The sequence below is a fragment of the Microplitis demolitor genome, chromosome 4, assembly GCF_026212275.2.
Source record: "Microplitis demolitor isolate Queensland-Clemson2020A chromosome 4, iyMicDemo2.1a, whole genome shotgun sequence".
NCBI lineage: Eukaryota > Metazoa > Arthropoda > Insecta > Hymenoptera > Braconidae > Microplitis > Microplitis demolitor.
The window spans coordinates 14,680,657-14,707,864 of record NC_068548.1 but is presented as its reverse complement, the minus strand read 5'-3'; the positions used below and the strand labels follow the sequence as shown (position 1 = coordinate 14,707,864).

The 27,208-nt window shown below is 28.8% G+C and overlaps 3 protein-coding genes across 5 annotated transcripts in view; 2 read left to right on the top strand and 1 right to left on the bottom strand.

The window, feature by feature from the left end:
* Positions 1–246: 246 nt before the first annotated feature.
* LOC103572246 (klaroid protein) lies at positions 247–12,490 on the top strand. Its single transcript, XM_008550767.3, has 11 exons — positions 247–366; positions 470–732; positions 3,433–3,640; positions 3,736–4,092; positions 6,118–6,358; positions 6,439–6,569; positions 6,643–6,854; positions 6,913–7,098; positions 8,281–8,504; positions 8,577–8,651; positions 11,015–12,490. The coding sequence occupies exons 3-11, from the start codon at positions 3,438–3,440 to the stop codon at positions 11,966–11,968; spliced, it is 2,583 nt and encodes an 860-aa protein (XP_008548989.1). The 5' UTR covers positions 247–366; positions 470–732; positions 3,433–3,437; the 3' UTR covers positions 11,969–12,490.
* A 3,336-nt stretch (positions 12,491–15,826) lies between these two features.
* LOC103572244 (peroxisomal leader peptide-processing protease) overlaps positions 15,827–27,208 on the top strand; it is a 62,374-nt gene continuing 50,992 nt past the window's right edge. For all 3 annotated transcript variants that reach the window (XM_053738193.1, XM_008550766.2, XM_008550763.2), the window contains exon 1: positions 15,827–16,023. The gene's annotated coding sequence lies outside the window, so the exon portion shown is untranslated. The remainder of the gene's footprint in view (positions 16,024–27,208) is intronic.
* On the bottom strand, positions 17,639–23,341 carry LOC103572254 (uncharacterized). The gene is made up of 3 exons (XM_053737923.1): positions 22,904–23,341; positions 20,332–20,529; positions 17,639–17,723 (listed from the first exon to the last, which is right to left on the bottom strand). Exons 1-3 carry the CDS (start codon positions 23,339–23,341, stop codon positions 17,688–17,690), a joined length of 672 nt encoding a protein of 223 aa, XP_053593898.1. The 3' UTR covers positions 17,639–17,687.

Here is a 27,208-nt window from a genome sequence, read left to right as displayed (position 1 = left end):
AATTTTTTCATAGAGTTGTTTTGTCATAGAGATATGCAGGATAGGGAAATATTAAGGAGAATTGTATAGTTATGGAGAAATTTCATAATATAAATATGTTAACACCTAATTCTATCATATTATAGTAAATTTTCTAGAGACTTAATTTTCATTGAGATATATAGTATCGAGATATTTTGGACATGAATTATTGTAGCATATATTTATATTTAATAGAATAAATTTACACAGAGATAATTTTACATAGAATTATTTTGCAACATAAATATATTTAATATTGATATTTTCGCATAGAAATCTATTTAAGAGAGATGTATGTTGGTAGAATACTAAAAGTAGAAAAGTAAAAAGTACGCTTGTAACCAGGTACGGTATGAATACATGGCGCTGATTGTATTTACAATTCAATACATAAAAAAAAATCACGGTTACAACTCTTGTTTTTTTACTTATTATTATTATTATTTAGACAGGTAAATTAAATGTGATGATCATCACAACAACATATTGCGTTCCATGCTTGAATAAATGAATTGCTGTTATGAACATCAATTGTTTATTCAAGATTACAGTTATGATGGTGAGAATTGGAGAAAATATTAAATAGTTTAATACAATTTATAAATGTATACATTCTTTGTAATTTAAACACGTAATTTATCAAGGAGAAATTGAAATATTTGTAGACAAGGCGGCAGTTTGTGTTTGTAAATGTGGACTTAATTTTTGTAGGTAAGGTTCTTCTATTTTTAAATTATTTCATAATGTCTTGCATGCCATATTTTTGCAGTTTGTTTAAAATTTTCAAGTTAAATAATTAAAAGAATATTTTATTTGGATTTTATATTCAGTGAAAATATTTTTTATAAAAATTTTTAATTTTATTTGGTGTGATATTTTTTTAGTTGCTGGTGTTAAATAAATTAATAAATATAAATATATTATTTGGTAATTCGTAATTCATATTTAGAAAGTTAACTTCTGGAACTATGAAATAATATTTAAATTTATTTTGTAAATATAATCTTGATTTATATTATCAGTTTGTTGTCTCTATCAAAAAAATCCATGTAGAATTGTATGGGGATCCATAGGAATTCATATGGGAAAGTATTTACATGAGAATCCATGGGAATCAACATGGGATAGTATGGATTTAAATAGGAATCCACGAAGAAAAGTAAAAGTATCCGTATTCCTACACTGAGAGAAAAAAATGTTATGGTGGCCACATTTCTGGAAAACTTGGAAAACCAGGAAATGTCAGGGAATCATAAATATATTGGAAAAGTCAGGGAATTTCGTCACAGAGCTGGAACAATTTTCACTTTTTTTCTTTTGATTGAAAAAATCCGCCAAATTTAGTTTTCTGTCAAAACTGTTGAAAAAGTTACGCGGCGCGAATGCGGTTGTAAAACAATCTTGAAAAAAAAATAGTAGACATTGATTCCAATAGCGGAAAAGTGGAGCAGAATTAAAAAGGCTGTTAGAAAAAAAAAAGTCTTAGTAGAAATCAATCGCCAGGATCTTCAAGCTATTAAATTCCATATTGACAAGTTGAAAACCTAAAAATATTAAATGTATACATTAGGGTAGCCCAAAAAAAACGACTATTTGTTTTTTTCGAGTCTCTTATGAAAATTTGTTGGCTTACGATGTTTTAAGAAGCCTCTCCAAAAATCAGCTCGATAAAAAAATTTCAAAGGGTCGCTTACGAATTTTGACAATATCAAAAATAATTGAAATTCGGATTTTTTATTTTTAAATTTTTTCTTTCTCGTAGCAGCATTAGTTTATATTTGTAAAATTATGTCTATGCTAAAAATTTCAACCCAAAATTTGAATATTTAAACGGACTTCAAGAATTTTGAATATTAACTGATTATACGTGACTAATACTTTGAATTAGTTTTTGTATTTTTTTATAACTCAATTATTGACATTTCAGTAAAATATAACTTTTTTATAACCAAAAATATACAAAATAGTCTTAAACAATAAAATTTGATAAGTTTTGAATAAGCGAAAAAAACCTAAAACTTGAATTAAAAAATAAAAAAGTATGTAAACAGCTTATTATTTCTATTTCTCTGTTATATTTCCATTCATTGTGATGTAAATTGATGGTGAAAAAATCGAGAAGCTTTATTATCAATATTCAAGGGTCGCTCGAAAACGTTTAAAAGACAGCACTCGGAAACATTCAAAATTCTTGAACGAGGTTTTAATATTTAAATTTTGGGCTTAAATTTTCAGCGTTGTCATGATTTCACAAATATAAACTATTGCTGCCACGAGAAAGAAAAAAATTTGAAATAAAAATCCAAATTTCAATCATTTTTAATATTTTCAAAATTCATGAGCGATCTCTTGAAAATTTTTTATCGCCGATTTTTGGAGAGGCTTTTTAAAACATCGTAAGCCAACAAATTTTCAGAAGAGACTCGAAAAAAACAAATAGTCGGTTTTTTTGGGCCACCCTAGTATACATAAGTAATTAACTAATCAGTTTCACTACATTTATTATTCGCCTACTTCATTAATACTTTATTAATATTCTATGAAATATTATTATTTATGAAATTTATTCTAGTGAAAATGAAAAATTTATTTATATTTTATTATAGAGTATTATATAAAAACATGGATTCCAAATCAAAAATCAAAAATTATTCATTTAATTAAAAAAAAAAAAAAAAAAGAACATTGACAAATAAAAAAAAAAAGCTTCATTTAACGACAATGATTAATTATTAATTAAATTATTGATTAAATTCGCTTATACTATTTTATTTAAAATTTGAAAGATATTTCCTATGATTTAACATTTCTACACAGTCAGGGAATTTTCAAATTGTTTGACTGGAATACCTGGAAAAGTCAGGGAAATTTAATCTCAAAAATCCGCGGCCACCATGAATTAACCATTACAACAAGCCAGTAAGCCGAAAAATTTTTTAAGAAAGTAATTTGATTGAGTAACAGTTGAATTTTTATGCAGCAAAAAATTCAAAATATTACAAATTTCAAATGTTAAAGGGATTCCCATATTTCTATGCATGGTAAGGATTTTCATGGTAAATCATGTATAAATCCAGATATGATTCTAAACTAGATTCCCATCTGGATTTTTGAATGATGACGATTCCCTTGGGAAACCACGTAAGAATCTGTATACGAATTCCCACATGTATTTTTTTTTCAGATAGATATGCTTTAGATTTAAAATTGAAAAAAAAAAAAGCAAACCGTATTGTGTCAAATGCATACTATACGTAGAATATCCTTACACTATTTTAATAAATTTTAAAACAAAACAATAATCGTTTCTTGTATTTATCAAAAAAATTTTTCAATAGTTGATATTAACTATAAATTTTAGAAAAAATATATTAAACTTAATTAACACCAAATTTTATATTTTTACCGTAGAAATAATGGAAGGAGAATCACATCACTATGACTTGAGAAGTAGAAGTAGATCTAGAACTAGATCTCGTACTCCGATGGTTTTTAATCAAAATTTAATTGATTTTGAATCTAACGAACATCATTACGATTTAAGAAGTCAAGGAAATGGAGAAAGATCTCATACTCCTGTTGAAGTCTCAAGTAGTAGGCGTTCGGAATCAAGATCTTTGTAAGTGTAATTTTTTTTTTACTTACTAAGTTGTTATTTAACACATATTTTAACAAGAGTATTAATGGTACAACTCATTTTATTTTGAACTTCAGACCCACTAGTGTTATAAAAAAAGATCAAAGTTTGGAAAGAATACTGGAAAAAAAAGACAACATTCAAGAAGGAGAAGTGATTATAGAGTATGAAAGTCAAAATGAAAATTCCGCTTTTTCGACGGTTAAAAAAGTCGAAAGACGATCAGAACGACGACGAGTAAAAAGACAAATATTCGTTAACGGACAAGGAGAATCGGAAGAGAGTAAACTTAGTAAAAAATTTAACAAAAATATGTCTCCGAAAAGAATAACTACCAGTGATTACTATTCTTCTGAAGGAGGGGAATTCGATGACTCATCTAGAAATCCTAGATCAGCGTATGAAATATACAAGCAAGCCGGTGATTGGTGGGAGTAAGTAATTTCATTGAATATAATATTTCGTATTGTTTGCTTATAATTAATATATTTTATTTGTAAACGAAACAACATTGTATTCGATATGGTTTATTTTAAATTATATTATTGTACTGCGCAGTAACAGTACATTGTATAACAAGGTCTGAAACAAAACGATTTCAGACCAAATGAAGTTGGCTTTCGAGCCGTAGACGAGGGCTGACATATTGCAACTTTTACATATTATTTTATTTTAATTTTTCAAGTATCCAAAACTGCCCTTAAAATGGCCAAAACGACATATCTATTTGTGTTATTTTTAAAAACAGACTATTTGTCATAAAATTCAAATAAAACGAGAAGTAAAGTAAACACTTCTTAAATGTCAGTAGCGACACCAAGAAATTTTAACTTATAGAGTTTGTTTTTGTACCATGGGTATTCCACTTAATATAAGTTTTGAAGTTATCAAAAGTGATAAAAATTATTATTGAGCATTCAACTATTTTTTGATAGTAAACAATGTTTTTATAAGTCAAGAATAAAAAAAAGTCACGTAGTTAGTTATATCTGTAGTAAATAGTCAACCAATTAATTTCTTTTAAAAAAACAAAAATGTATTTTTATTTGGCGAAAAAATAATATTTATATTACATAGATAAATAAATTTTATTTGACCATGAAGGAAACATGTAGCCATACAATATATATTAATACAATAATAGTACATAAGGTATCGGCGTGTAAAAAGGTAGCTAAGGGAGATTTTGAATAGAATCGAAAACATTGTATTTAATTATCGAAATGTATCATTAATCTTTATTTCAATACATTAACCATGAAATGTAATCAAGTAATGGTAATTTTTACCATAAACAAACAAAAAATTATACTTTTACAAAAATCATACGAATAAGCCTTATTTTACTACAGTAGGGTAATAAAGCCTACGGGTTAAACAAACTGGAATAGTTTAACTATACTTAATAAAATTGCTATTAGAGATGAATCATCACTTAAATTTAGCAACAATACTTTTTAAGAATCAGAAGACTAGCTTGTTTTGCTCAACATTACTTAAAATTATCAGTATTCTTTCTAAGAGTCAGAAGACTAGATTGTTTTTTATAATTTTTTCTGCGCTACGACAGCATATGACGGATGATGAAATATAGAAGACAGGGGACGTGGTATCGGGACTATAAATTTGTCGTAACATCTCTATGTAAGACCCTTCTTCTAGAGTAGCCTTTAGCAGAGGCGGTTATTTTAAATATCATTTCTGTCACTTAGACCTTATTACCCGCGGGTACCTTACTTAAAAATATTAATTTTAAGTTTTTAAATATAAGAAGTTTAATACTTTTTAAAATCTTTGAAGTCTTCAAAGTTCCATTAATCTCATTAAGATTCACTGTCATTACTATTAAGAAAATAATTATAACACGACACTATATAGATAGATAAATATATTTATTTGATCCTAGAGCCGTAGCTCCCTGAGGACCATCAAACAATACAAAAAAATCTTATAAAATATATACATGTGTATGTTTTACATATTTTAACAAACAGATTAATTAATTAATTATTGACCGTCAAAAAATGATTAAAACAAGCAATTTTAAATTCCTCAAAAGTTTAGATTGTCGTTAGTTCTGGTGGTAAGGAATTCCATTAATGCATACCATGAATTAAAAACGAGTTTTCATATGTTGATGATCTATATTATGGTATTCTTAAGTAGTTTTGCCTCATATCTCCTCTATATAAAATAATTCAAAATTATATTTCAATATTTTTAACTAGTACGATAAAAATTCCAGCTTTTAATAAATGGTAAATTTCATATATTAATAATTTGAATTTTTGTACTGATTAACACTTTTAAAGTGTTAAATAGTAGATAGATTTAAATTTTCAAGTAACACAGCATATGTGGATTTAACACAGAATAGCACATAAAATTTAACACTGACACAATATTGTTACTATTAGTCACAAGCAAAACAATTAATAGAATTAAATGCTTTTTTCCAGTGTCTTTCCAAAAACAGATTATACATACTCTCAGACATCGCAATGCCGATATGAAATCGCACCAGGTATTTTAGCTATGCCCAATATGTCTCGAACGTCTATACACTTGAAATGTGGTAGTGCCTGTAGTAGTCTGACGTTTAGTCAATCGGATTTAACTCAAATGTCTCAGTGTATTAGGAAAAGCTCTTCCGATTACTTAGACAGAGATACCACTGATACAATTAAACAAAATCGTTTGGTGAATATTCCATTTCCTCATATTATTTTTCTAGTAATCTATAACATATTAATTTAATAATTTTTCTCTTCTAATTATAGAATGAAGAAAGTGCTTACTCGTTCTCACATAATTTAACACGAAATTCGGACTCAAACGTCGCTTACAGACAAACACAAGCAGAAAATTCCAGAAATCGCAGCACAATTTATCACGAAAATTCCCGAAATCAGTAAACATTTATTATTTATTTTATAAACATGTTTGGCTTTAAATTAATTAATTAAATATATTTTTATTTACAGATTTGATAGTTTTTCACAAATTGATTCTAGTACAGAATTAAATCAAGTTCTTCCTCAAAAATCTGACAGTAATAAAAAGCGGACGATAGTATTGTGGTTTGAAAAGATTAAGAATGTATTAACACTATTGTTCGTTAGTATGTTTCAGTTCATAGGCATCAAGATGTTACGGAGGAATACTAATGCTAGTCATAACTATTCGCGGTATCAAGGTAAGTTTTATTGAAATTAACATTATTGTGACATTAATATTTTATTTGTTACCTGCAGAGTCCACGTCGAGTAAATTATGGAAAAAAACAAATAGAGTTTTTCAGTATTTATATTTGTTGTTGATAAGAGTTCTATTTCTTGATTCTTGGATACTAAGGTGTACCTCAACTATTTCAGAAAGTTTCCACAGGCATCGTTCTAAACTTATTTGGTTTATTCTTCCATTACTATTTTTTATAGCTGGTAAGTAATTACTAAAATTTATTGACAATAGTTTAGTCGTAAACGAAAAAGAAGAATATAGCTCTCGGAAGTATCTTGTGCAGGTGTAGGGTGGCCCAAAAAAACCGACTATTTGTTTTTTTCGAGTCTCTTATGAAAATTTGTTGGCTTACGATGTTTTAAGAAGCCTCTCCAAAAATCAGCTCGATAAAAAATTTTCAAGAGATCGCTCATGAATTTTGAAAATATCAAAAATGATTGAAATTCGGATTTTTATTTCAAATTTTTTTCTTTCTCGTGACAGCAATAGTTTATATTTGTGAAGTCATGACTACGCTGAAAATATAAGCCTAAAATTTTAATATTTAAACTTCGCTCAAGAATTTTGAATGTTTCTGAGTGCTGTCTTTTGAACGATTTCGAGCGATCCTTGAATATTGATAATAAAGCTTCTCGATTTTTCTACCATCACTTTGCATCACAATGAATGAAAATATAACCCGAGAAATAGAAATAATAAGTTATTTACATACTTTTTTATTTTTTAGTTCAATTTTTAGGTTTTTTCGCTTATTCAAAACTTAGCAAATTTTATTGTTTAAGACTGTCCTGTATATTTTGGTTAAGCAAAAGTTATATTTTAGTAAAATGACAATAATTGAGTTAGAAAAAAATACAAAAACTAATTCAAAGTATTAATCACATATTATCAGTTAATATTAAAAATTCTTGAACGCCGTTTAAATATTCAAATTTTGGGCTGAAATTTTCAGCATAGACATGATTTTACAAATATAAACTATTGCTGCCACGAGAAAGAAAAAAATTTGAAATAAAAATTCAAATTTCAATCATTTTTGATATTTTAAAAATTCGTGAGCGACCTCTTGAAAATTTTTTATCGTCGATTTTTGAAGAGGCTTCTTAAAACATCGTAAGTCAACAAATTTTCAGAAGAGACTCGAAAAAAAAAAATACTTGGTTTTTTTGGGCCACCCTAAGGTACAGTTTGCTTAAAACATTCCGATTAAAATTTTAAGAATTTTAAAAAAGAAGGTATTCTGATAAAAAAAAAATCACAAAAATATGCTGATTTTTTTGTATCTAAGACCCTTCTACCCCTTAAATAGCTCGAGGAGCAATATTTTATTTATTTTGTTTTTCCTCGAATCATTTTTTTTTTTTTTTTTTTTTTTTTTTCAGGTTATTGGTTTTATCCTTTTGTAAAAAATTACGAACTGCCTCTTTTTACTTCCACTGCTTTTTCAAAATATCTCGCCAACAAAAATAGTTATACAGCTGCCATAGATCCAGTAACAAAAATAGATTTTAACGTAAATAATGCTATGGATGAAAGAATCAGCCAACAAATAACAAAATTGATATATAGAGTAGAAAAATTGGAAGCTAAGCAAGTTGATTTAGAAGTAAGCTTTAAAATCGTACTGTTTAAGTAATAATTTAAGAAGCTATATTATTATTTTATTGAATTTTTATAGGGACAGCTATTAAATAACAGTCAATTCATTGCGAAGTTGAAAGTCGATGAAAATGAAGTCTGGAACATTTATGAAGTAAGTCAAAATTTCGAATTATATGTGATATATACAAGGAGAAAAAAGTATAGTAAAATTTACTAACAGATATGAAAAAATACATTCTGTATAGCAATTATTACTAAACGTTTAGTAAAATTTACTAGTTAGAAATAATTACATAATAAAATATTAAAAATTACTATATATACTTTTTCGGGGGCAATTGAACCACTAGTCGAGGATAATTGAACCAAGAGTAATAGAACCTCAAACGTATGACTTTAACGAATAATTTACTATTTATAACAGCTTTAAACTGAAATTACAACACATTTAATAATATTGATTATTTTATATAACATTATATGTTATAACAGTCACTGTTGCAACTTCTGTCAATATAATAATTTTTTTCTTGGTTTGTTTATCTTTTTTTGTAAGAAAGTATTTCAAAAAGAATTTTAAGATTACATTTGAAAACATGCCTAAACGCACAAAAACTTGGATTGTTTAAAATTAAATTATCATATTGGTTCCAAATTTTAATCAGACTAAGATTTAGTGTATTAAAATATAATTCCGAGAGGACGACTCATTTTTAGATTTTTTAAACTTACTGGTTCAATTGACCCCATCCTCCCCTAAACAAAAATAGTATATTACACACCAAGCCCAGGTCAGCAAATATGTGATCTGAGGCTTTCTTATTTACTTCCCGAGGAGTGTATACTATTTTTCTCGTCGACGGAGGCGGAAAGCGGTAACTTCGTTTTACACTGCGGGAAGAAAGTTGACGCTTTCCGCCCGGAGGCGAGAAAATAGCTTCTTTTTCATACCGACGCCGAAAGTTCAACTTCTCTCCCGTTGAAGCGGGAAGAAAGTGGCATTTCGTTCCCTAGGGAATCAGAAGTGCGCATGCGCAATTACATCTACATCGACTCTCACGCTCGCTTTTATATGTATATACTCACATTAAATTTTATACAACAAACCAAGTGACGGAACCCGTACAATACCTATAATGACTACCTATTATTGTGATTAAAAACCAATAAACTAAAATTAATCGATAAAAAATAAAAAAAAATGAGTTAATCCTAAAGTTTTCCGCTTTGGAGCAAATGATGAATGCTAAAAACTTTAGTTAACCTCAAACATGGAACCGATATCAATACATTTCATCGATTTATTAAAACTATCATAAAAAATAAATCAAAAAGTTATAAACCTAAAAAATAAAAAGTATTATCATGGTCTCAAATAAAACAATTTCTTGATAAAGGTTCAGATCATATCTACCTAGCTATGAAAGTGGGTACAAAACTATATATATATATCTGCAGTCGCGTTATAAGTCCGGCTTGTATCTTTTTCTTTTAACCAGACTCGCGTTAATATGAGAGAGACACTAATAGGACTTATAACGCGACTCGACTGTATAATTAATATAAATAAGGAAGTAAACAAATATATCTACAAAGAATATAAAAAAAAAATATTAAAATAAATATTGAGATATGTATAAGGGAAGGGGAGGGGGCAAATGAGGTAGGGTAGACAAAACGGGGTACCCCCAAAAATTTTATTTTTTGAATGTTTATTAAATATTCTAAAATAACTTTGGTGAATATGATTGAGCATTATTTTGAATTTTTTGTTGTTAAATTTTTTCAAAAATCAAGTGTCAGTCGAAAAATATTAATGATTTTTGATTTATGATAAAAACTAGTACAAATTTTTATTTTTTTCCTTTGCATCGTGTAAAATATAATTGTTTTTTATATCAATTACTTACAAAACAAATCACTTTAATCCAGTGTGAGTTTTAATTAGATTCAATCAGAGTTTCTGACTAGGAATATTGCCCTAATTTTGTGTTAAAATTTTAACACAAATTCAGTGTTAAAATTCCAACACAAATATTTTGTGTTAAAAAATAGCACACATTTTGATTTTTTGATTTTATATAACTGTATACAGTTATATATGAATTATATTCAATTGAATAGAGGTAATGCATAGTTGTATAAAATTTTTATATAATTATATAGAATTATATACAATCGCATATAATTCTATATAAAAATGCAAAAAAAAAAAATAATAAAATTATATACAAATGTGTACATTTGTAGACAATTATATAGAATTATATATAATCTATACGAACACAGTATGTAATTATATACAAATGTATATATTCGTATACAAATTATATACAAATAAGATATAATTATGTACGATTGTGTACAAATGGATCGGGTCATTTTTTCTATCTAATTGTATAAAATCTTTTTTCTCAGTGTATAATATAATATAATATATTGTATTATATAATAATAATAATATACTATTTACTGTATAAAGAATAAAAGTTAATCATATTTCTTTAATTGTAGAAAAAAATATCTGATTTAGAAGAAAAAATAATAAACACTCAACATATCGTCCAGCACCAAAACAAAGAAAGTGAAAACACTTTTGATGAAATAAAAAATATTAAAGCAGAATTTAATAGTCTACAAAATCTTTACGCCGATTTAAGAAATTATTGTGACCACAACATAGCAATAAATGATTACGAATTAGAAAAACGTATCATACAAACCCTGTCATCTTTTTTTGACAGCGGAATTCTAAGAGATGAAGTAAACAAAATCATCACTAATTCAGTAATCGCGAGCCCTAATATCGATGATAAAAAACTAGACCAAAAAGATTCAATGGCAATAAATCTTAAAAACTCACCCGATGCGTGTTCAATTACAGAAGAGCATATAAAAAAAATAGTAACAGAAATTTTGAAGACTTACGATGCCGATAAAACAGGGAGAGTCGACTACGCATTAGAGTCCGCTGGCGGTCAAATTATTAGCATTCGTTGTACCCAAAGTTACAACGTTAACACCCGAGCATTCAAAGTTCTCGGTTTTACTTTATTTTATGAAAGTAGTGATCCTCGGACTGTCATCCAAGGACACTCATTGCAGCCAGGGATTTGCTGGGCATTCCAAGATTTTCCTGGATATCTTTTGATTAAGTTACGGAGCTCAATAAAGGTGACGGGTTTTACTGTCGAGCATGCGCCGAAGTCTATTTTGCCAAACAATGAGATAAAAAGCGCTCCGAAAAAATTTAATGTCTGGGGTTTGAAGGAAGAAAATGATCCTGACCCGGTTCTTTTCGGCGAATATGAATTTCTGGATAACGACGAAAGTCTTCAATATTTTCCAGTAAAAAATCATGACGTCATTGAGCCTCATGAGTTCATTGAATTGAGAATTCATAGCAATCACGGACAGCTTGAATACACTTGTTTCTACCGGTTTAGAGTTCATGGAAAATTACTTTAGGAAAGTTTGAATGCTGTATTTTTACAAATGAGCATTAAGTGAATGTGCCTTGAAAATATTTAGGTTATAATGATATAATTGTGTGAAAAGTATCATTTAAATAATAGTCGCGCTGTTTGAACCAAGAATGGTAACTATTTAAATTTTTTTAACGAATAATAATGAAATTAATTGTAAGTGCAGACCAAAAGTTTCGTAATTAGTACGAGTGTTTTTTTTGTTGAGTCAATTTTTTCTCACTCGATTAATCTCATATTTATACGTAGAGTTTAAATAAATACTTAAATTTAACAAAAGCTAAGTAATCCAAAGTCAGTTAAATTGTAATTATATTAACTATATAGTTATAATAACTCTGTAAAGTACAAATTACAACAAAATGTGGCTTAGCGCTTACTAGAATAAGATGTCTTATAATTTTATTGATATTTTCTGAGTTATTGCAGTTTTTATCTCAAATTATCTTAAACAATTATTGTAAGTTCATGTAATTGTATATGAAATAGAAATTTTTAAATTGTTTGTAATTTATTATTATGATTTTCTCAATATCTGAATCTATTAATTGATCTCAAATTTTGATAGAGTTATTGAATATTAAAAATGAAGATTGATACCGATTTTGTTTTAAATAAAGTTTAAAATTAACATTAATCTATTGGTCTTTATTAGTATATTGTGTGACAAGGGATGAAAAAACTATTTTAGACCAGAGTGAAGTTGGCTGACATCACCCGCAGTTTAAGGGTGTAGTCTAGTTCGTAGAACAAAATAGTCTATTTTTGGGAATTTCTTACGAGTTTACCATGAACAGTAAATATACAAACACTGCTAGGGATGATAAATGAAGTCTTAAATTATAAAAAAAAATATTTTTCATTTATTTTTATAAGTATGTTCATACAGAAGGTGTACTCTAACGGAGTGCCATAATTTAGAGGCAGGTCGGCTCAATCACGATATCTCAGCACCGGCTTATCTGAAACAGAAATATCAAAGTGTTTTAGATTCGGTATGACAGTAATTACGAAATAAACTAGCGATATTAATTTTGGACTATTTTTACTAATTTTAACTAACAAAAATAAAAAAAATTGAAAAAAAGTGTTCTTCTTTCGCTGTTATTTGTAGAAAAAAATTAATTAAAATCAAAATTCAAGTATGATTTTAGTCTATTCTATAACTACTCATGTGTAGAATATGTAGTTGAAATTTCAGAAGGATCGGCCTACTGGTTCCGGAGAAATCGTGATTGGCGTCAGCGAAAACATAGTTTTGAGATAAACGTGTTTGAAGTTTTTTTAAATAAAAACAAAATCTTACCAAAATTTAATCTGCGATGCCTGCACAGTACGAAGTGCTTTTTTCTTGTTCAAAACTTTCGTTTGCTTCTAACTTGGCCTTCTTTTTTTCCGTTCTGCTCTCTTGATGTGTCTAAGCTATGGTTCACATATATCATACGCGTAAAATCGTGGTTGTCGACCTTTAGATTCAGAAAAATACATTTACACTGCTCGGATCCCCATAAAAAATTTGGCACAATATGCTTGGATACATATACATTAAAAAAAAATGAAAGCGATTTTTGAAAAATTACCTGCTTAGGAACTTGAGGTTTCAGTCAGCCACTCGGAAGCTTTAAAACCATAAGCTCGAGCGTAAAATGTGATTTGCGATTCATAATTAAGCAGAAATTACAAATACTATTTCTTACACTGAGAGAAAAAAATTAAACACAAGTAATTATTTATCTTGTTTCCATAAATACTCAAAATAAGTAATTTTTTAAAAAATTCAATTGATAGTTCTTATTTTAATAAAACTACTACTTTAGTGGTAAATTTCTAGAAGCTTTGATTATTTAAGGCAAGCAAATATTTCTTGTATTTCTTGAAAAGAGGAAATGAAGAAAAATTTTCAAGAGACATACACTTGGGCATCATCTTAAAATCAGTCAGAATAGCTTCCTAGAACCTCAAGACCTCTTAGGAACTCGTTTTTCAAAAATCGGACCGAAACCAATAACTTCCCTTTTTTTGAAAATTTTCAATTGTCTTAGCGGGAAGTTAAAAAAGTTGTCTAATAATATTTTTTTGAGAAAATTTAATTTTTTTTAGTATTAGGCAAGTCTAAAATCTAAAATACTTGAATCATCCATTTTTTTTCTAAAATATGCATTTTTTTCTCTCCGTGTATTTAAGTCCATTTTTATAAAAATTATAAATTAAAAACTGCCATTAACATAAATAAAATGAATGGTCTGCAATCGCTATCAAGCAGATGACAAGTATCAGAGTTTAAATTGCGAATGACGTAAGTTAGCGGGGAGAAATATTATTTCTTTCTGCCCGCTGACTCAAGGCATTGTTCTGAAATTATCGTGTTTCGACTGGCCGTAGAGACACTGAAACTTCAAATTTCAATGCTGGTAGAAAAGTAAACTTATCGAAGCAGTTTATTTTTTGTATGAGTGGTTATTGAAAAACAGTTTCACCTCATTAAAAATAATCATTTTGAAGGGATATAACCATTGTTTATTTTTAACTATACAAATTCGAATAAATAAAAAATTAATAACTTTTATTTTCGACTATGTTATTTTATTTTGTACTATGATAATTATACTCAACTGTTCTGTTATTTTAAAGTCTATAAAATGCAAATTATGAGTGTGAATTTTTTTAATTTATATAAATAAACTTATATATATATATTTTTTTTTTTCAATGAATAAAAATTACTTGTGGGTGCCACAGTCACTAATCTTAAAATTTTTGTTATTATTTATATAAAACAAGCCCTAAAATTTTCGGCTGTCGAACTCAAAATGTACGAATACAAACAACACATTTGGTTTTAGAGTTTGAAAAGCAGATCAAGACGGTCTTTAAATTTGAAAAAAATGATGACATGATTGATTAAAATAACGAAGCTAACTGGTAACCAATTACTTTTACATGCTTACCCCTTTTTACAGGGGCCGTTTCTTTACCTTTTTGATATATACGCCTTTCGAACATCCCTATCTACCCTCCAGATGACACCCTTGACTGAAAAATATAATCAGGTGACGACGAGGGGTGGACATTGACCCGAGGTGAGTTCAAAGACCTTATTGGTGTCTGACCACAACTACCACGAGTCCATACCCCTGTAGACCTAACTCTTCATCTATGTCAGGAAATAAAGAGACTCTGGACGAAATGTACACAAGTTCCCTGTGCTGGTCAACGGACCACTTCGAGATAAAATGGTAATATGGGGTCTCACCATTACCCTAGAAAGGGTCCTCTCCATTGATACAGAAATCCTTTTTTTCTCTGCAGGATTCTAGTTCCTTGATTAAAAAATCCGATTAGATCCAATCGAAACTCAATCGGATCCAATCAGTCAATCGAAATGCGCTCGAGCGTTCCGATTAACTGACCAAATTTCAATCGGAAAATAATCATTTTTTTGATTAAAACTATATTGGGAATTTATGGTCAAATCCAATTAGAATTTTCCAATCGGATTACATCGGAATTATTAATCATAGTTGTTTATTCATTAAAATATTTGATTTTTAAACCTATCACCGAATTTCAATTTTACATAAAACATACCTTTTATATTTGTATATATGTTTATGGGAACCCCGGATAACTTTGACCATTTCTAGTCTAAATTACGCGTCTATAAATGGGTCCCGATTTTATTATGGGACTGCGTCCTAATAACACAGATTACAGAACCGAGCAATCGCTAAAATTACTATTCCGCCAGAGAGCGTAGCATTCGTTTCTGCTGTTTCTTGAAAAGTAAGAAATGAGAACCTTTGTCGCGCACATATCACAGAATGCATAATGAGATATAAAAGCGTAAACAAATACAATACCATGACCTCTTATATTTACAGATACATTTGATAATCGAGTAAACAAATAAATATTGTTAAAAATGACAAATTGAATTGAGGCTATGGCATTTATTGATATTTGTTTGATTGAGTGCAAACTAACTCGTTAGAAATTTCGGAACAATAAATAAAATATATAAATCTAAGCGCAATTAAGGTAATTATCATAGCTTTTCAATATTACTTAAAAAATATTTTTATTTAAGTGTTTTTTTTTAATGAGGTTACACTGTTACCTATTGTCTAGTTTTGATATTGAAAAATAATGGCATTATAAATATTCGTTAAAATAAAATTTGAATATTTCATGTGATTTCACTTGAAACTCAGTTAGCGGTAATCAATTACATATTAATTAGGAACTTTAACACCTCTTTGAATGAAGGAATTTATCAATTAATTTATACTATTAATATAAAATTTTAATATATTTTTATTATAAAACATTTTATAGTAAAATCCCTAAGCGATTTCGAGGTTAGAGTGCTGACATTGGCTGGGAATTTTAATTTGTATTTTTTAATTTAAATTTAAATTTTGGTGGTGAGAGCTGATCTGTGAATATATATTCGAATGAACAGATGGACGGCATTTTTCGATAAAAAAAAAACCTGAAAACCCCAGCGAAATCGGTTGCACCGAAAACATATCTAGAACATACCTGGTATTTGAGTTTGATGTGCGTTTTTAGTAGAATTTTAAAAGTATACTCAAACTATGCTCATCCATAACAATAATTTAAGTGTTTTTGAAAAATTTATATACGGAGAAAAAAATATAGTAAATTTTACTAAAAAACATGAGAATAATTAGTAAATTTGGATAGTAATCTTGAAACACTTATGATATATATGAAAAATTCATTAACAAATATTAAGTATATTGTACAAGTCGTTTAGTAATTTCTCATATCCCTCGCAGTTTTGGATCACCGTGTAAACACCGTGGATTTGTTCCATTCTCACACCGGGTATTCACCGTGTTGACACGAGGTATCCACAGTGTTTTCACGGTGTGACTTTGTTGACTACACACTATACCCACCGTGTTTACACGAGGTATCCACGGTGTTTTCACAGTGTATTTGCCGTGTTTTTGCGGTGTGTCGATGGGGACTACACATTTCATCCACCGTGTTTACACGAGGTATCCACCGTGTTTTCGCGGTGTGTCTACGGTAACTACAAACTGCATCCACCGTGTTTACACGGAGCATTCACCATGTAAACACGGTATGCCCACAGTGGCTACACACTACATCTGCCGTGTTTGAAATCAAAAAAGTTACACTGTGCATAAAACTTTCAGAATTCAAGGAATCGGAAATAATAAATTAGCAAACGATTTTTCAATTTTGGTTCACAATGTCGCCTCATAAAACTAATGTTTTTGAACGAAAATACATAAAAACGATTGAAATAGAAATTCGTAAGTTTTTAGTTTGTAAGTTACATTAATTTGAATAGAGTAACTTTTAAACTAAACGACCAATTCGATCCATCTTTGAACGTGATCAAGATAGTCACCTATAGAATAAATAGTGAAAATTAAGATCCGATCAGAATGCAGACGATTCCGTGATGACATAAGGGTTTCAATACACAGACACAAAACACACACAAAACAACAAATAATTATTATTTAGATGTCACATTTATTTAATTAAATAATTACTTAAACTTGAACGTCAATATATTTTAAGCTGAGGTATAAAAAACATTATCTACTACTTTTTTGCTTGACGGCGACACTCTTTAAAATATTCTCCCATCCACTTGTCCAAAAATCTATCTATATCATCATTGCCATTTTTGGCAATGTTTAACTCTCGCTTTTTTTTAATATAGAGAGACAAATCTGCAACAAGTAAATATATCATTTTTAGGTTTATTTCGTTTATTTAGTATATATAAATTTTTTTTTTTGAAATATAGCAATCGCAGGTCTGATGTCAAGATTTTCAAGGAGTTTCGCTGTAGTTTGTTTTATTTTGACGAGAAATCTTCAAAAACGCTATCAGTCGAAAAGTTTATGCATGTACGTATGTATACGTATATTCATAGATATTAGTGTCTCAAAAAAAAAAAATTTTTTTTTTTAACGTCTTATGGACTCAAAAGATACTTTATATTATAAAAAAAAATCCTCACCAAATTTCAGCCAGATATCTTTAAAATTGATCTATCACAGAGGAGAGGTCCACTTTCTGATTTAAAATAACCGCGAAAATTTTTAATTTTAGTTTTTCGTTATTAAGACTATGAAAAAAATTTTTTTTTAAATTTCGTCGAGCATAATTTTGTTGGAAATTAAATTCTCTACAAAAAAGTGTTGCTGCATTATGTACGTCAAGCGAACTGGGTAAGAGTTACAGGGATTCAAAGGTCAACAAAAATTTAGTTTTCTCAGTGTTAAATTTTTTAAAATTATTTTTCATTTTTATTCCATCAACAAATATTTTTATTTTTATTTTGACAAGCACGTTTTTGTAGGAGATTTAATTTTCTTTTTCCCAGTTCGTTTTACGTACATAATGCATTAGCACTTTTTTCGTATAAAATTTAATTTCCTGCAAAATTATTCTAGGCGGAATTTAAAAAAAAAAAAATTTTTCATAGTCTTAATAACGAAAAACTAAAATTAAAAATTTTCGCGGGTATTTTAAACGGAAAAGAGGACTCCCTCTGTAATAGCTTAATTTTAAAGATATCTGGCTGAAATTTGGTGAGGATTTTTTTTTTTATATTTCAATTTTTTTTGAGACACCCTAATATATATATTTTGGGTGGGCCAAAAAAAAAGAACTAATTTTTTTTTTTCTTTAGTTACCGTGAAAATGACGTTAAAGATGATGAACAGAAAATTCTGGTAAAGTTTGAGCTCTTAATATTAATATTAAGAGGTGGCGCTTCGTGATTTTTTATTTTCTATTTAAAAAACATTGGAAAAAATAATTTTTTACTTTGGAATTTTTCACCTTGGCAACGGCTTATTGTATAAATAAGCCCAGCATACATTTTTGTAGGGAATTTAACGCTGTATAAAAAAAACTCTCCTATCTTTTTTCGAAAAATCCATCTGTTCAAAAGTTATTGGAGCTCAAAGTCAAGTTAGAGTAAATTTCGAGATCTTTTTACTTTTTTGGCGAACCTATCGGACTTATCAACAAATGTCATATAATCTTTTTTGTAGAAAATTTTATTTCCTAAAAATAATCGTTGATAAATTTTTTTCAAATTCTGCATTGTTTTCTAGTTATTTTCATTTCAATGCCAAGTTCTTAAAGTCGATCAGAACACTATTTTTCAGGAGATTGGCATTATAGTTTAAATAACTAAGAAAAAAAGGTATTTCAAAAAAACTTATCAGAAATAATTTTTAGTTAATTAAACTATCTACAAAAAAAATTATATGACATTTTTTGATAAGTCCGATAGTTTCGCCGGAAAAGTAAAAAGTTCTCGAATTTTACTTTAACTTGACTTTGAGCTCGAATAATTTTTGAAAAGATGGATTTTTCGAAAAATGATAAGAGTGTTTTTTTATACAGCGTTGAATTCTCTACAAAAATGTATGCTGGGCTTATTCGTACAATAAGCCATTGCCAAGGTGAAAAATTCCAAACTAAAAAATTATGTTTTCCAATGTTTTTTAAATAGGAAATTAAAAATCACGAAGCGCCACCTCTTAATATTAATATTAAGAGCTCAAATTTTACCAGAATTTTCTGTTCATAATCTTTAACGACATTTTCACGGTAACTTAATGAAAAAAAAAAATAGTTCTTTCTTTTTGGCGCACCCTAAATATATGTATTACACTGTTTCAAATTAGGGGACTATTTTTTTTTTTTTTATGAGCAATGAAAAATCGATAGGGTATCTTAAAATATGGTGAAAGTTAAATTTTGAGGATTTATCGAAAAATGATAAAATACTTTTTGTACAGCATTCAATTTCCGACAAATAACTGCATTGGAAATTAAAGAAAATTTAAGCGCAGAAATCATTTATAGTAATTTCACGTTTCTGAAAGTTTGCAGGATTGTTTCAAGGGTGTTGAAGGTATAAATAGTTTTATTTTTCAAGTAGAAAAGTTCGATACTTGGATTTTGGAAATTATATTAATTGTGTTACGAAGAAATTAACAACAAATTTTTTTCTGAAGTGATAACGAAGATCGTAAAAATGTTATCAAATATAATCAAGAGGTTCATGCAAGAATTTAGTCAGTAATAAACAAAACAAAGTATATAGCTACAAAGTATTTAATATTTCTATTTAAAAAAAAAATAATTTTTATTTCAATTGATAAAAAAGTGCCCTCCTAATCCTCGGTTACTCAATTAATTACTTATTACTAAATTTTAAAGCCGATTGACCTTGCAGGCTAGACCCCTAACTTTACACAGTTTTCAAGCGCAAAAGAGCTTAAAAAAATGAGTTTATAAAAAGTTTTTTCATACCTCTAACTTTTTTTTTTCTTCTGGTGTTACCACGATTTTTAAAGGATCCTTCACATCTGTTTTCATGTACATTTTCACGAGCTTCTCAGGTTCCCACAGAATATTTATAACTCGATTAACTCGTTTCCGCATGGTTGGTGCCTGAACTAGTTTGGCGTAATCTTCGGCCGAAATATGCGTTCCATCAATGACATACATCTAAATGAAATTAAAAAAATACAATAGATTGTTGATCATGAATAGTACATTGAGTCACAAGAGATGAAACAATGGAACTGCATGCCAAGGTGTTTGTCTGCCCGATCCGAACCTGAGAGCTGATATCACCCGTGCTTTCATGAATGTTTCATCCCATGTCACTCATTACATTTTTCATCACTTATGCTCAAAACTTTAAATTTCAATGTTTGAGACCAGTCGAATCAAACCAATATCACTTTAATATTGTGGGAAGCCGTTGACGTATGTTTAAATTACAAATTCCAATTAGAATAAAATTTATTTACTTATAATTAAAAACTAGTAGATATTTTGACATTTTAAATAAAATTGAGAAGCTGGAAATTTGTAAAAAAAAAAAATTGAGATGCTGATACGGTTTAATTAAACATTCAGCAACTGCTTTTATGCCACTAATTTATTTAATTCCCAATTTTAGCATACGTCGTAGTTTGTCATGGCATTAATTTCAAATTAGCTTTTTTTGTAAGGAAGGATATCTTTTTTTGATTACAAAGAATACTACCCCGCGCATACTGAAATGACTTCTAACACAACAGTACATTCAACGAATACATGTAGAGTCTTCAGTTAGGTTTATATTATAATAGATTATACACGGAGAGAAAAAAATTGGGAATTTTTCTAATTTTGCTTGGGGAAAATTACTTTGTTGGCATTGTAAATATTACTATGACAACATGTAAATTGTACCTGTGTCACATGGTACATTTTGCTTTGTTACATGGGAATCATTCCTATATTGATAATGTTAATTTTCCTATATTAACATTGGAAAAATAACTATGTAATGTAGGAACAATTCCAATGTTAACATGGGAATTTTCCCTATGTTAACATGGGAAAAATTCACATGTAGACATTGCCGGAATGTCTTTAATGACATTGGAAATTCTTCAATGTCAAGATGGGAAAATTTTCCATGTTAAGATAGAAATAATTCCCATGTCAACAGAGTAGACATTACTATGTAAACTGTAAAAAGAGCAGTGCTAAAAAAGAACACATATGTGCGCGCACACGCACTTGCACACGCGAGCACAAACACGCACATATTCGCATTCACGTACATATACACACTTAAACACACACACACACACACACACACACACACACACACACACACATACACACCGTGCACTGTTTAACTGTAGTGATCGAGTAAGTAAAAATATTTCCAAAGTAAAATATTTTAACGCTGGTCAAGAATATTTACCGGCGGTGTTAGTTGAACACCGCTTTCGGTGTTGAAACTTAACACCGGAAATTTTAACACCTACATCGCTTGGACTTACCTCAATTATTTTTTACAGTGTATGTAAACTGACGTTTTCTACGTAATTTATGAACTAAATCAAAATGATTGAATTGACGATTATGTACTGTCAGTAACACGATGTAATTGATTCTTACGTACTCGTTTATATTCACCGAATTTATAAAAATATTTGTTCATTGGTAGTCGCTACAAAAAAATTTTAATTAAATTACACAAAATTTTTTCGTAAAACTTTGAAATTCTATTTTTGTATACTTTAAAACCTTCTCATATCTCTATTTTATCGCTTTAACGCCTAAGTGATAATAATGATCAAAATATTTGGTATTTTGTTGGTTTTAGCTTCTTGTGAACGTTTCTCGTGAAACCTAGCAATTCTTTCTATGTTGACATGAAAATTTTTCCCATGCCAACATGGATATTTTTACTTTATCAACATGGGAATATTTACTATGCTAACAGAGGAATTTTTTCTTTGTCAAGATAGGAAAAATTCTAGTGCTGACATAGTAAAAATATCCATGTCAATATAGGAATGTCAGCAATGTTAAAAAGGGAATTTTAACCATGCCTACATGGAAATTTTTCCAATGGTAATATGGAAGATATTCCTATAATTTGTGGGTTAAATTCCTATAAAATATGGTAATATTCTCCTTTTTCTTTTAGTAAAATTTCCCATGTTGATAAAGCAAAATTTGCTATGTCAACATAGGAAATTTTCCTAAGCAAGATGGGAAAAATTCCCATGTTTTTCTCTCCGTGTATATTAAGATTAATTCAATTGAATCTTACAGTCTGCGACTTTCCGTCGTCGTTAACTTCAGACAGCTGTTGATTGGATATTTCTGTTAGATCGCTCAGATAGAGCACAAGTAATTTATAAAATATAATTTTCCATAGATGTAAAAAGTATAAGGTTTTAATTTCTTTCGCGAAAGATGAGAACATTGTGCGCTATAAATATTCTTGGTAGTATCTTCTTTAACGAATCAAAGACGTGCTTTCTTACAACAAGTTGCTGAAAATAAAATATATAAGCTGTAAATTTACCTCTTTATTATTTACCACCACCGTAGATTCTCTCAACTTTGGATAACGTCTTTTTACATTTGTATTCAAGACTGTCAAGTTTTCATTTGTTATTGTTTTAACGATATCAGCCAATTTATCTACTTTTGTTTCTAATCTTTGCAGTTGTCGATATAAGCCAGGGTTGCAAGGAGTTTGCTTTTTGTGTGAGAGTTGTAAACGTGGTATGAATGTACGGCGTGTGAAGGGATGGTGTGATGAACGAGGATTGCTTTGAGAGTTGACTCGTGTTGTTTGTGAATTCAATGATCTTCGTGAAAGTGTACTACTTGAGTTTGATAAGGTTTCATCATTACGGATTTGTGACCGATTATTTGAATTTTCTGTGTCATTTGTAACATCTGCTAAAGCTTGACGAAGTTGCTCCGGGTTTGAGGTGTTATTAATTGATGGTTCCATGGTGACAGTTGTTTCATTTTCCTGTTATTAATAAAATAATTTTATTAAGTTCGAAATTTAGTAAAAGAAGGTTAAGTTTTGAATTATCCAACCGTTTTTTAAAAATTTTTAAAAATAAAAATATTGAGAAGAAACCAATATTAAATTCAAACTAAACTGAACAGAGAATAAACCAGCTTGATAATGAATAAATATGACATTTACAAACAAATACAACATATAAACTAGTTTTATTTTGTACTTCGACTAAACAAAAATGAAACCACTTATCAACGGATTTCAAAGCTTGGAGTGTATAATATTTAAACTAAGCTCGAACTTAAACTCAAATTAAACCGATTTTAAATACGTCAACTCGTCTGCTGGAGAATGTTTCAACTTTTTTTTAAATAGTTAAATATTGCTTTACTTTCAGTTCATAAATTGTAATACAAAAGTTTGATAACGGTTTCATTCCACACCCCAAACACGAAGCGGAAAAGTAGTGCTTTATTATCAAAAAATATGGGACTAAAACTAAAAAAGCCACACCCGAACAGTCAAGCAGTATATACTGCTTATGGAAAATCTCCTATATTGCATATTAATTTTAAGTTATATTTAGTAAATTTGACTATCCCGTTTAGTAAATATTACTATATAAGAATGGAAAAAAATACAATAAAATTTTTATTAGCTTTTAACTTTTTATTATTATTGCTATCATTTTGATTATTATTGTTATTGACGTCATCTGTATTGGTGTTGGTGTCGATTTTTGTTTTTTAAAAAATCACTTGTTTCAACGGAGATTCGAACCCTGATCTCCCGCGCGCGAGTCTTTTCCTATGTCTGACGGCCCGATGTCTTCTTTGGACAAAAGTTTCAGAACTTGCAATACATATTTGTGTGTGCTATCCCCACCAACTTTTAATTTTATCTAGACATAGTAGAATTCACTATACAGATAGGAGAAAAATATAATCGTGTTATATTATAGCAAAATATATATATATATATATATATATATATATATATATATATATATATATATATATATATATATATATATATATATATAGCAAAAAATACATTGCGTATAGTAATTTTTAATATTTTGTATAGTAACAAATCCTATATTGTATTAGAAAATTTACTTTCTTAAATTTGTATTTATTAATAGTACTTATAGTAATATATACTATGCAAATGGTAAAAAATATAATCGTCTTAGCAAAAAATACATTACGCATAGTGTAAAATGAGCGAATAAACTAAAATGGATCTGGTTTAGGCGTGAGGACTTAAACAATTAAAAATTACACAGGTTTTATCAATAAATAAATTAGAGATTTATTTACACTATTTACACTGAAAAATTGTAAGAAATTATATTTAATAGCGAATGCAACTAAAACAGATGAGCGATACCGAATGCAAACTCAATAAAAACAGACACGCGATAGCGAATTCAACTTTGCTGATAAGATTCACGTATATAAAAGACACGTGGCTGAGAGCAGTTAAATTCACGGAAATTAATATTGATACTAATTACACGAGAATAACAATTTATTTACTCTCAATAAATAGCAGCCTTAATTTACTGACTAAATATTGAGAGAAATTAACGTAGCGGTTTAGTTTAATATCACAAAGAAATTAATAATAGCAAAGCGGTTTCAAGAACACGAGGTAACTACTAGAGGAGCACATTGTAGAATCACTAAGATGGTAGCATCGTCGCGTCGTCGAAAAGCTTGGTGTCGACGTGGCAGCCTTGCTGCATATAACGAATTTTCCCATTGGTTTAAAAGCGCGCCAACGGGAAGCAGCTGATAGCGAACTCTCTCATTAGCTGGCCAATATAAAACGAATTATGTGATTGGCCAGCTTGTAGCGGGTTCTCCAGGCGTCTTGACACGTTCCTGAGTTAGAAATTGTATGTACTGAGCCCAAATAGCAAGTGACCCGGCACTATTCGACCTTCAGTCAGTAGCGAGCTCGGCAACTCCCGGACTTAGTGGAAATGCACGAAGCTTGATTCAAATTAGACAAGCTCGTGACTGAACACATAATATTTTTCAATATCTTATGTAATTATTACTAACTAGTAAATTTTACTAAACGTTTAGTAATAATTACAATACAAAATGTATTGTTTCATATCTGTTAGTAAATTTTACTTTAAGACTGTAATTTTTACTATACTTTTTTCTCCGTGTAGGCACGGTAAAGATTTCCATGGTAAATCCACATATAATTCTAAGCTAAGCCGATCTGGATTTTTGCATAGTGTGGATTCACATGGGAAACCACGGAAGAATCTATATAGGCATCTATGCTGGATTCCTATAGAAAACCACATGGAAATCTACCCGAAAAAAAAATTTCTGGATTTTTTTGACAGGGCATTGTAGCAAGAATGAATGACTGTAGTTGGCGTTACTTGACGTGTGGAGACTTACTTTGAATGCATTACATGCAGTAGTGAGATAAAAAACACATTATTATTCAACAAAAAATATAATTTTATTGATTGTAATATATTATCATTGATCGTGTCATTAAAATTTAAGTGAAAATTCGTAAGTGGCATATGTAGCACTTGGATTGTGAGTATCAACTCGCATTTAACGACTTTTTTTTTTTATTAATTTTTTATTTTGCATAATTGCTTTAATCTTACAACCCATGTGTAATTATATTTATTTATAAAAAAGACATAATTTAAATAGTAATTATAATTTTAAAAAATAAATATTAATACACGCGAGAAAAATATACAATATCGTTTGGTTGCAAAAGTAAGTAAATTATTTTTTTATACTTCGCTTCATACTTTTCATATTCACTCATTCATATACATACAACTAACTGCAAAATAATACAATTTCAAGTCTGTTTCAATTTTTAAATGTAAACCAATGCTTCCATTTTAAGGTCAGCGAGAATCGAAATTTTCTGAATCAAAATTTTTTTATTACCATTTATATTAAATAAAACTTATTGTGCAATACATAAATGCAATGTTATCATTTTTTAAATGACTGTAAATGGTAATCACAATTAAAATGGAAAATCATATTAATACCCTAGTGGATCTAAATTACGGGAAATTACCGCGTTTTACTGCAAATTTGCCGAAATTTACGACAACCTACCGTAATTTACGGTAGGATACCGTAAATTATGGTAAATTGCGGTACAGCCCCCGCAATTTTACAGCAAATTTGTGGTAAAATACCGCACTTTTACCGTCGAATACCGCAGTATTACCGCAAATTTGCCTTAAAATACGGTATTTTACCGCCCTTTACCGTAAATTACCACAAATCTTGGCGATTGACAGCAAACTACGGCAATTTGCGATAATTTACGGTAAATTACGGCAATTCTCCCGAATGCCGTAAATTACAGTAATTTGCAGTAATTTACCGTAATTCCTTGTATGAAAATAACATATATGGTCAAAACATATGTAAAAATGTATGATAAATAACAAAATATATATGTAGCCAATTTAACTATATTGTCTGATATATTTTTTTTTATATTAAAAAATATAATATTCATCCTATACGAGTCCGTATATATTTAGCATATATAAAATATATATGTCAATCATATACAAAAAATATATTTTTATCATATATGAAAATATATATTCTTGTCATTTACGAAAACTATATTCTTTTCATACATAAAAATATATATTTCTGTCATATACGAAAATTATATTTTGATTATATATAAAAACATATATTTATATTGTGTATGGAAAAAAAAAGTTTCTTATTCGTATGACCAACGCCAATTAAATTAGATCAAAATTTTAATATACTCTTTAAATTGCAGATAAAATTTTCAAAATTAGTTAATTTGATG

Coding starts and splice junctions, on each gene's coding strand:
- LOC103572254 (XM_053737923.1), bottom strand. CDS start 23,341: ATGGAACCATCAATTAATAACACCTCAAACCCGGAGCAACTTCGTCAA. Junction 20,530..22,903: donor TGGTGGTAAATAATAAAGAG/GTAAATTTACAG, acceptor AATTTCATTTAG/ATGTATGTCATTGATGGAAC. Junction 17,724..20,331: donor AAGAAAAAAAAAAGTTAGAG/GTATGAAAAAAC, acceptor TACTTGTTGCAG/ATTTGTCTCTCTATATTAAA.
- LOC103572246 (XM_008550767.3), top strand. CDS start 3,438: ATGGAAGGAGAATCACATCACTATGACTTGAGAAGTAGAAGTAGATCT. Junction 4,093..6,117: donor CAAGCCGGTGATTGGTGGGA/GTAAGTAATTTC, acceptor GCTTTTTTCCAG/TGTCTTTCCAAAAACAGATT. Junction 6,570..6,642: donor CACGAAAATTCCCGAAATCA/GTAAACATTTAT, acceptor TTTTATTTACAG/ATTTGATAGTTTTTCACAAA.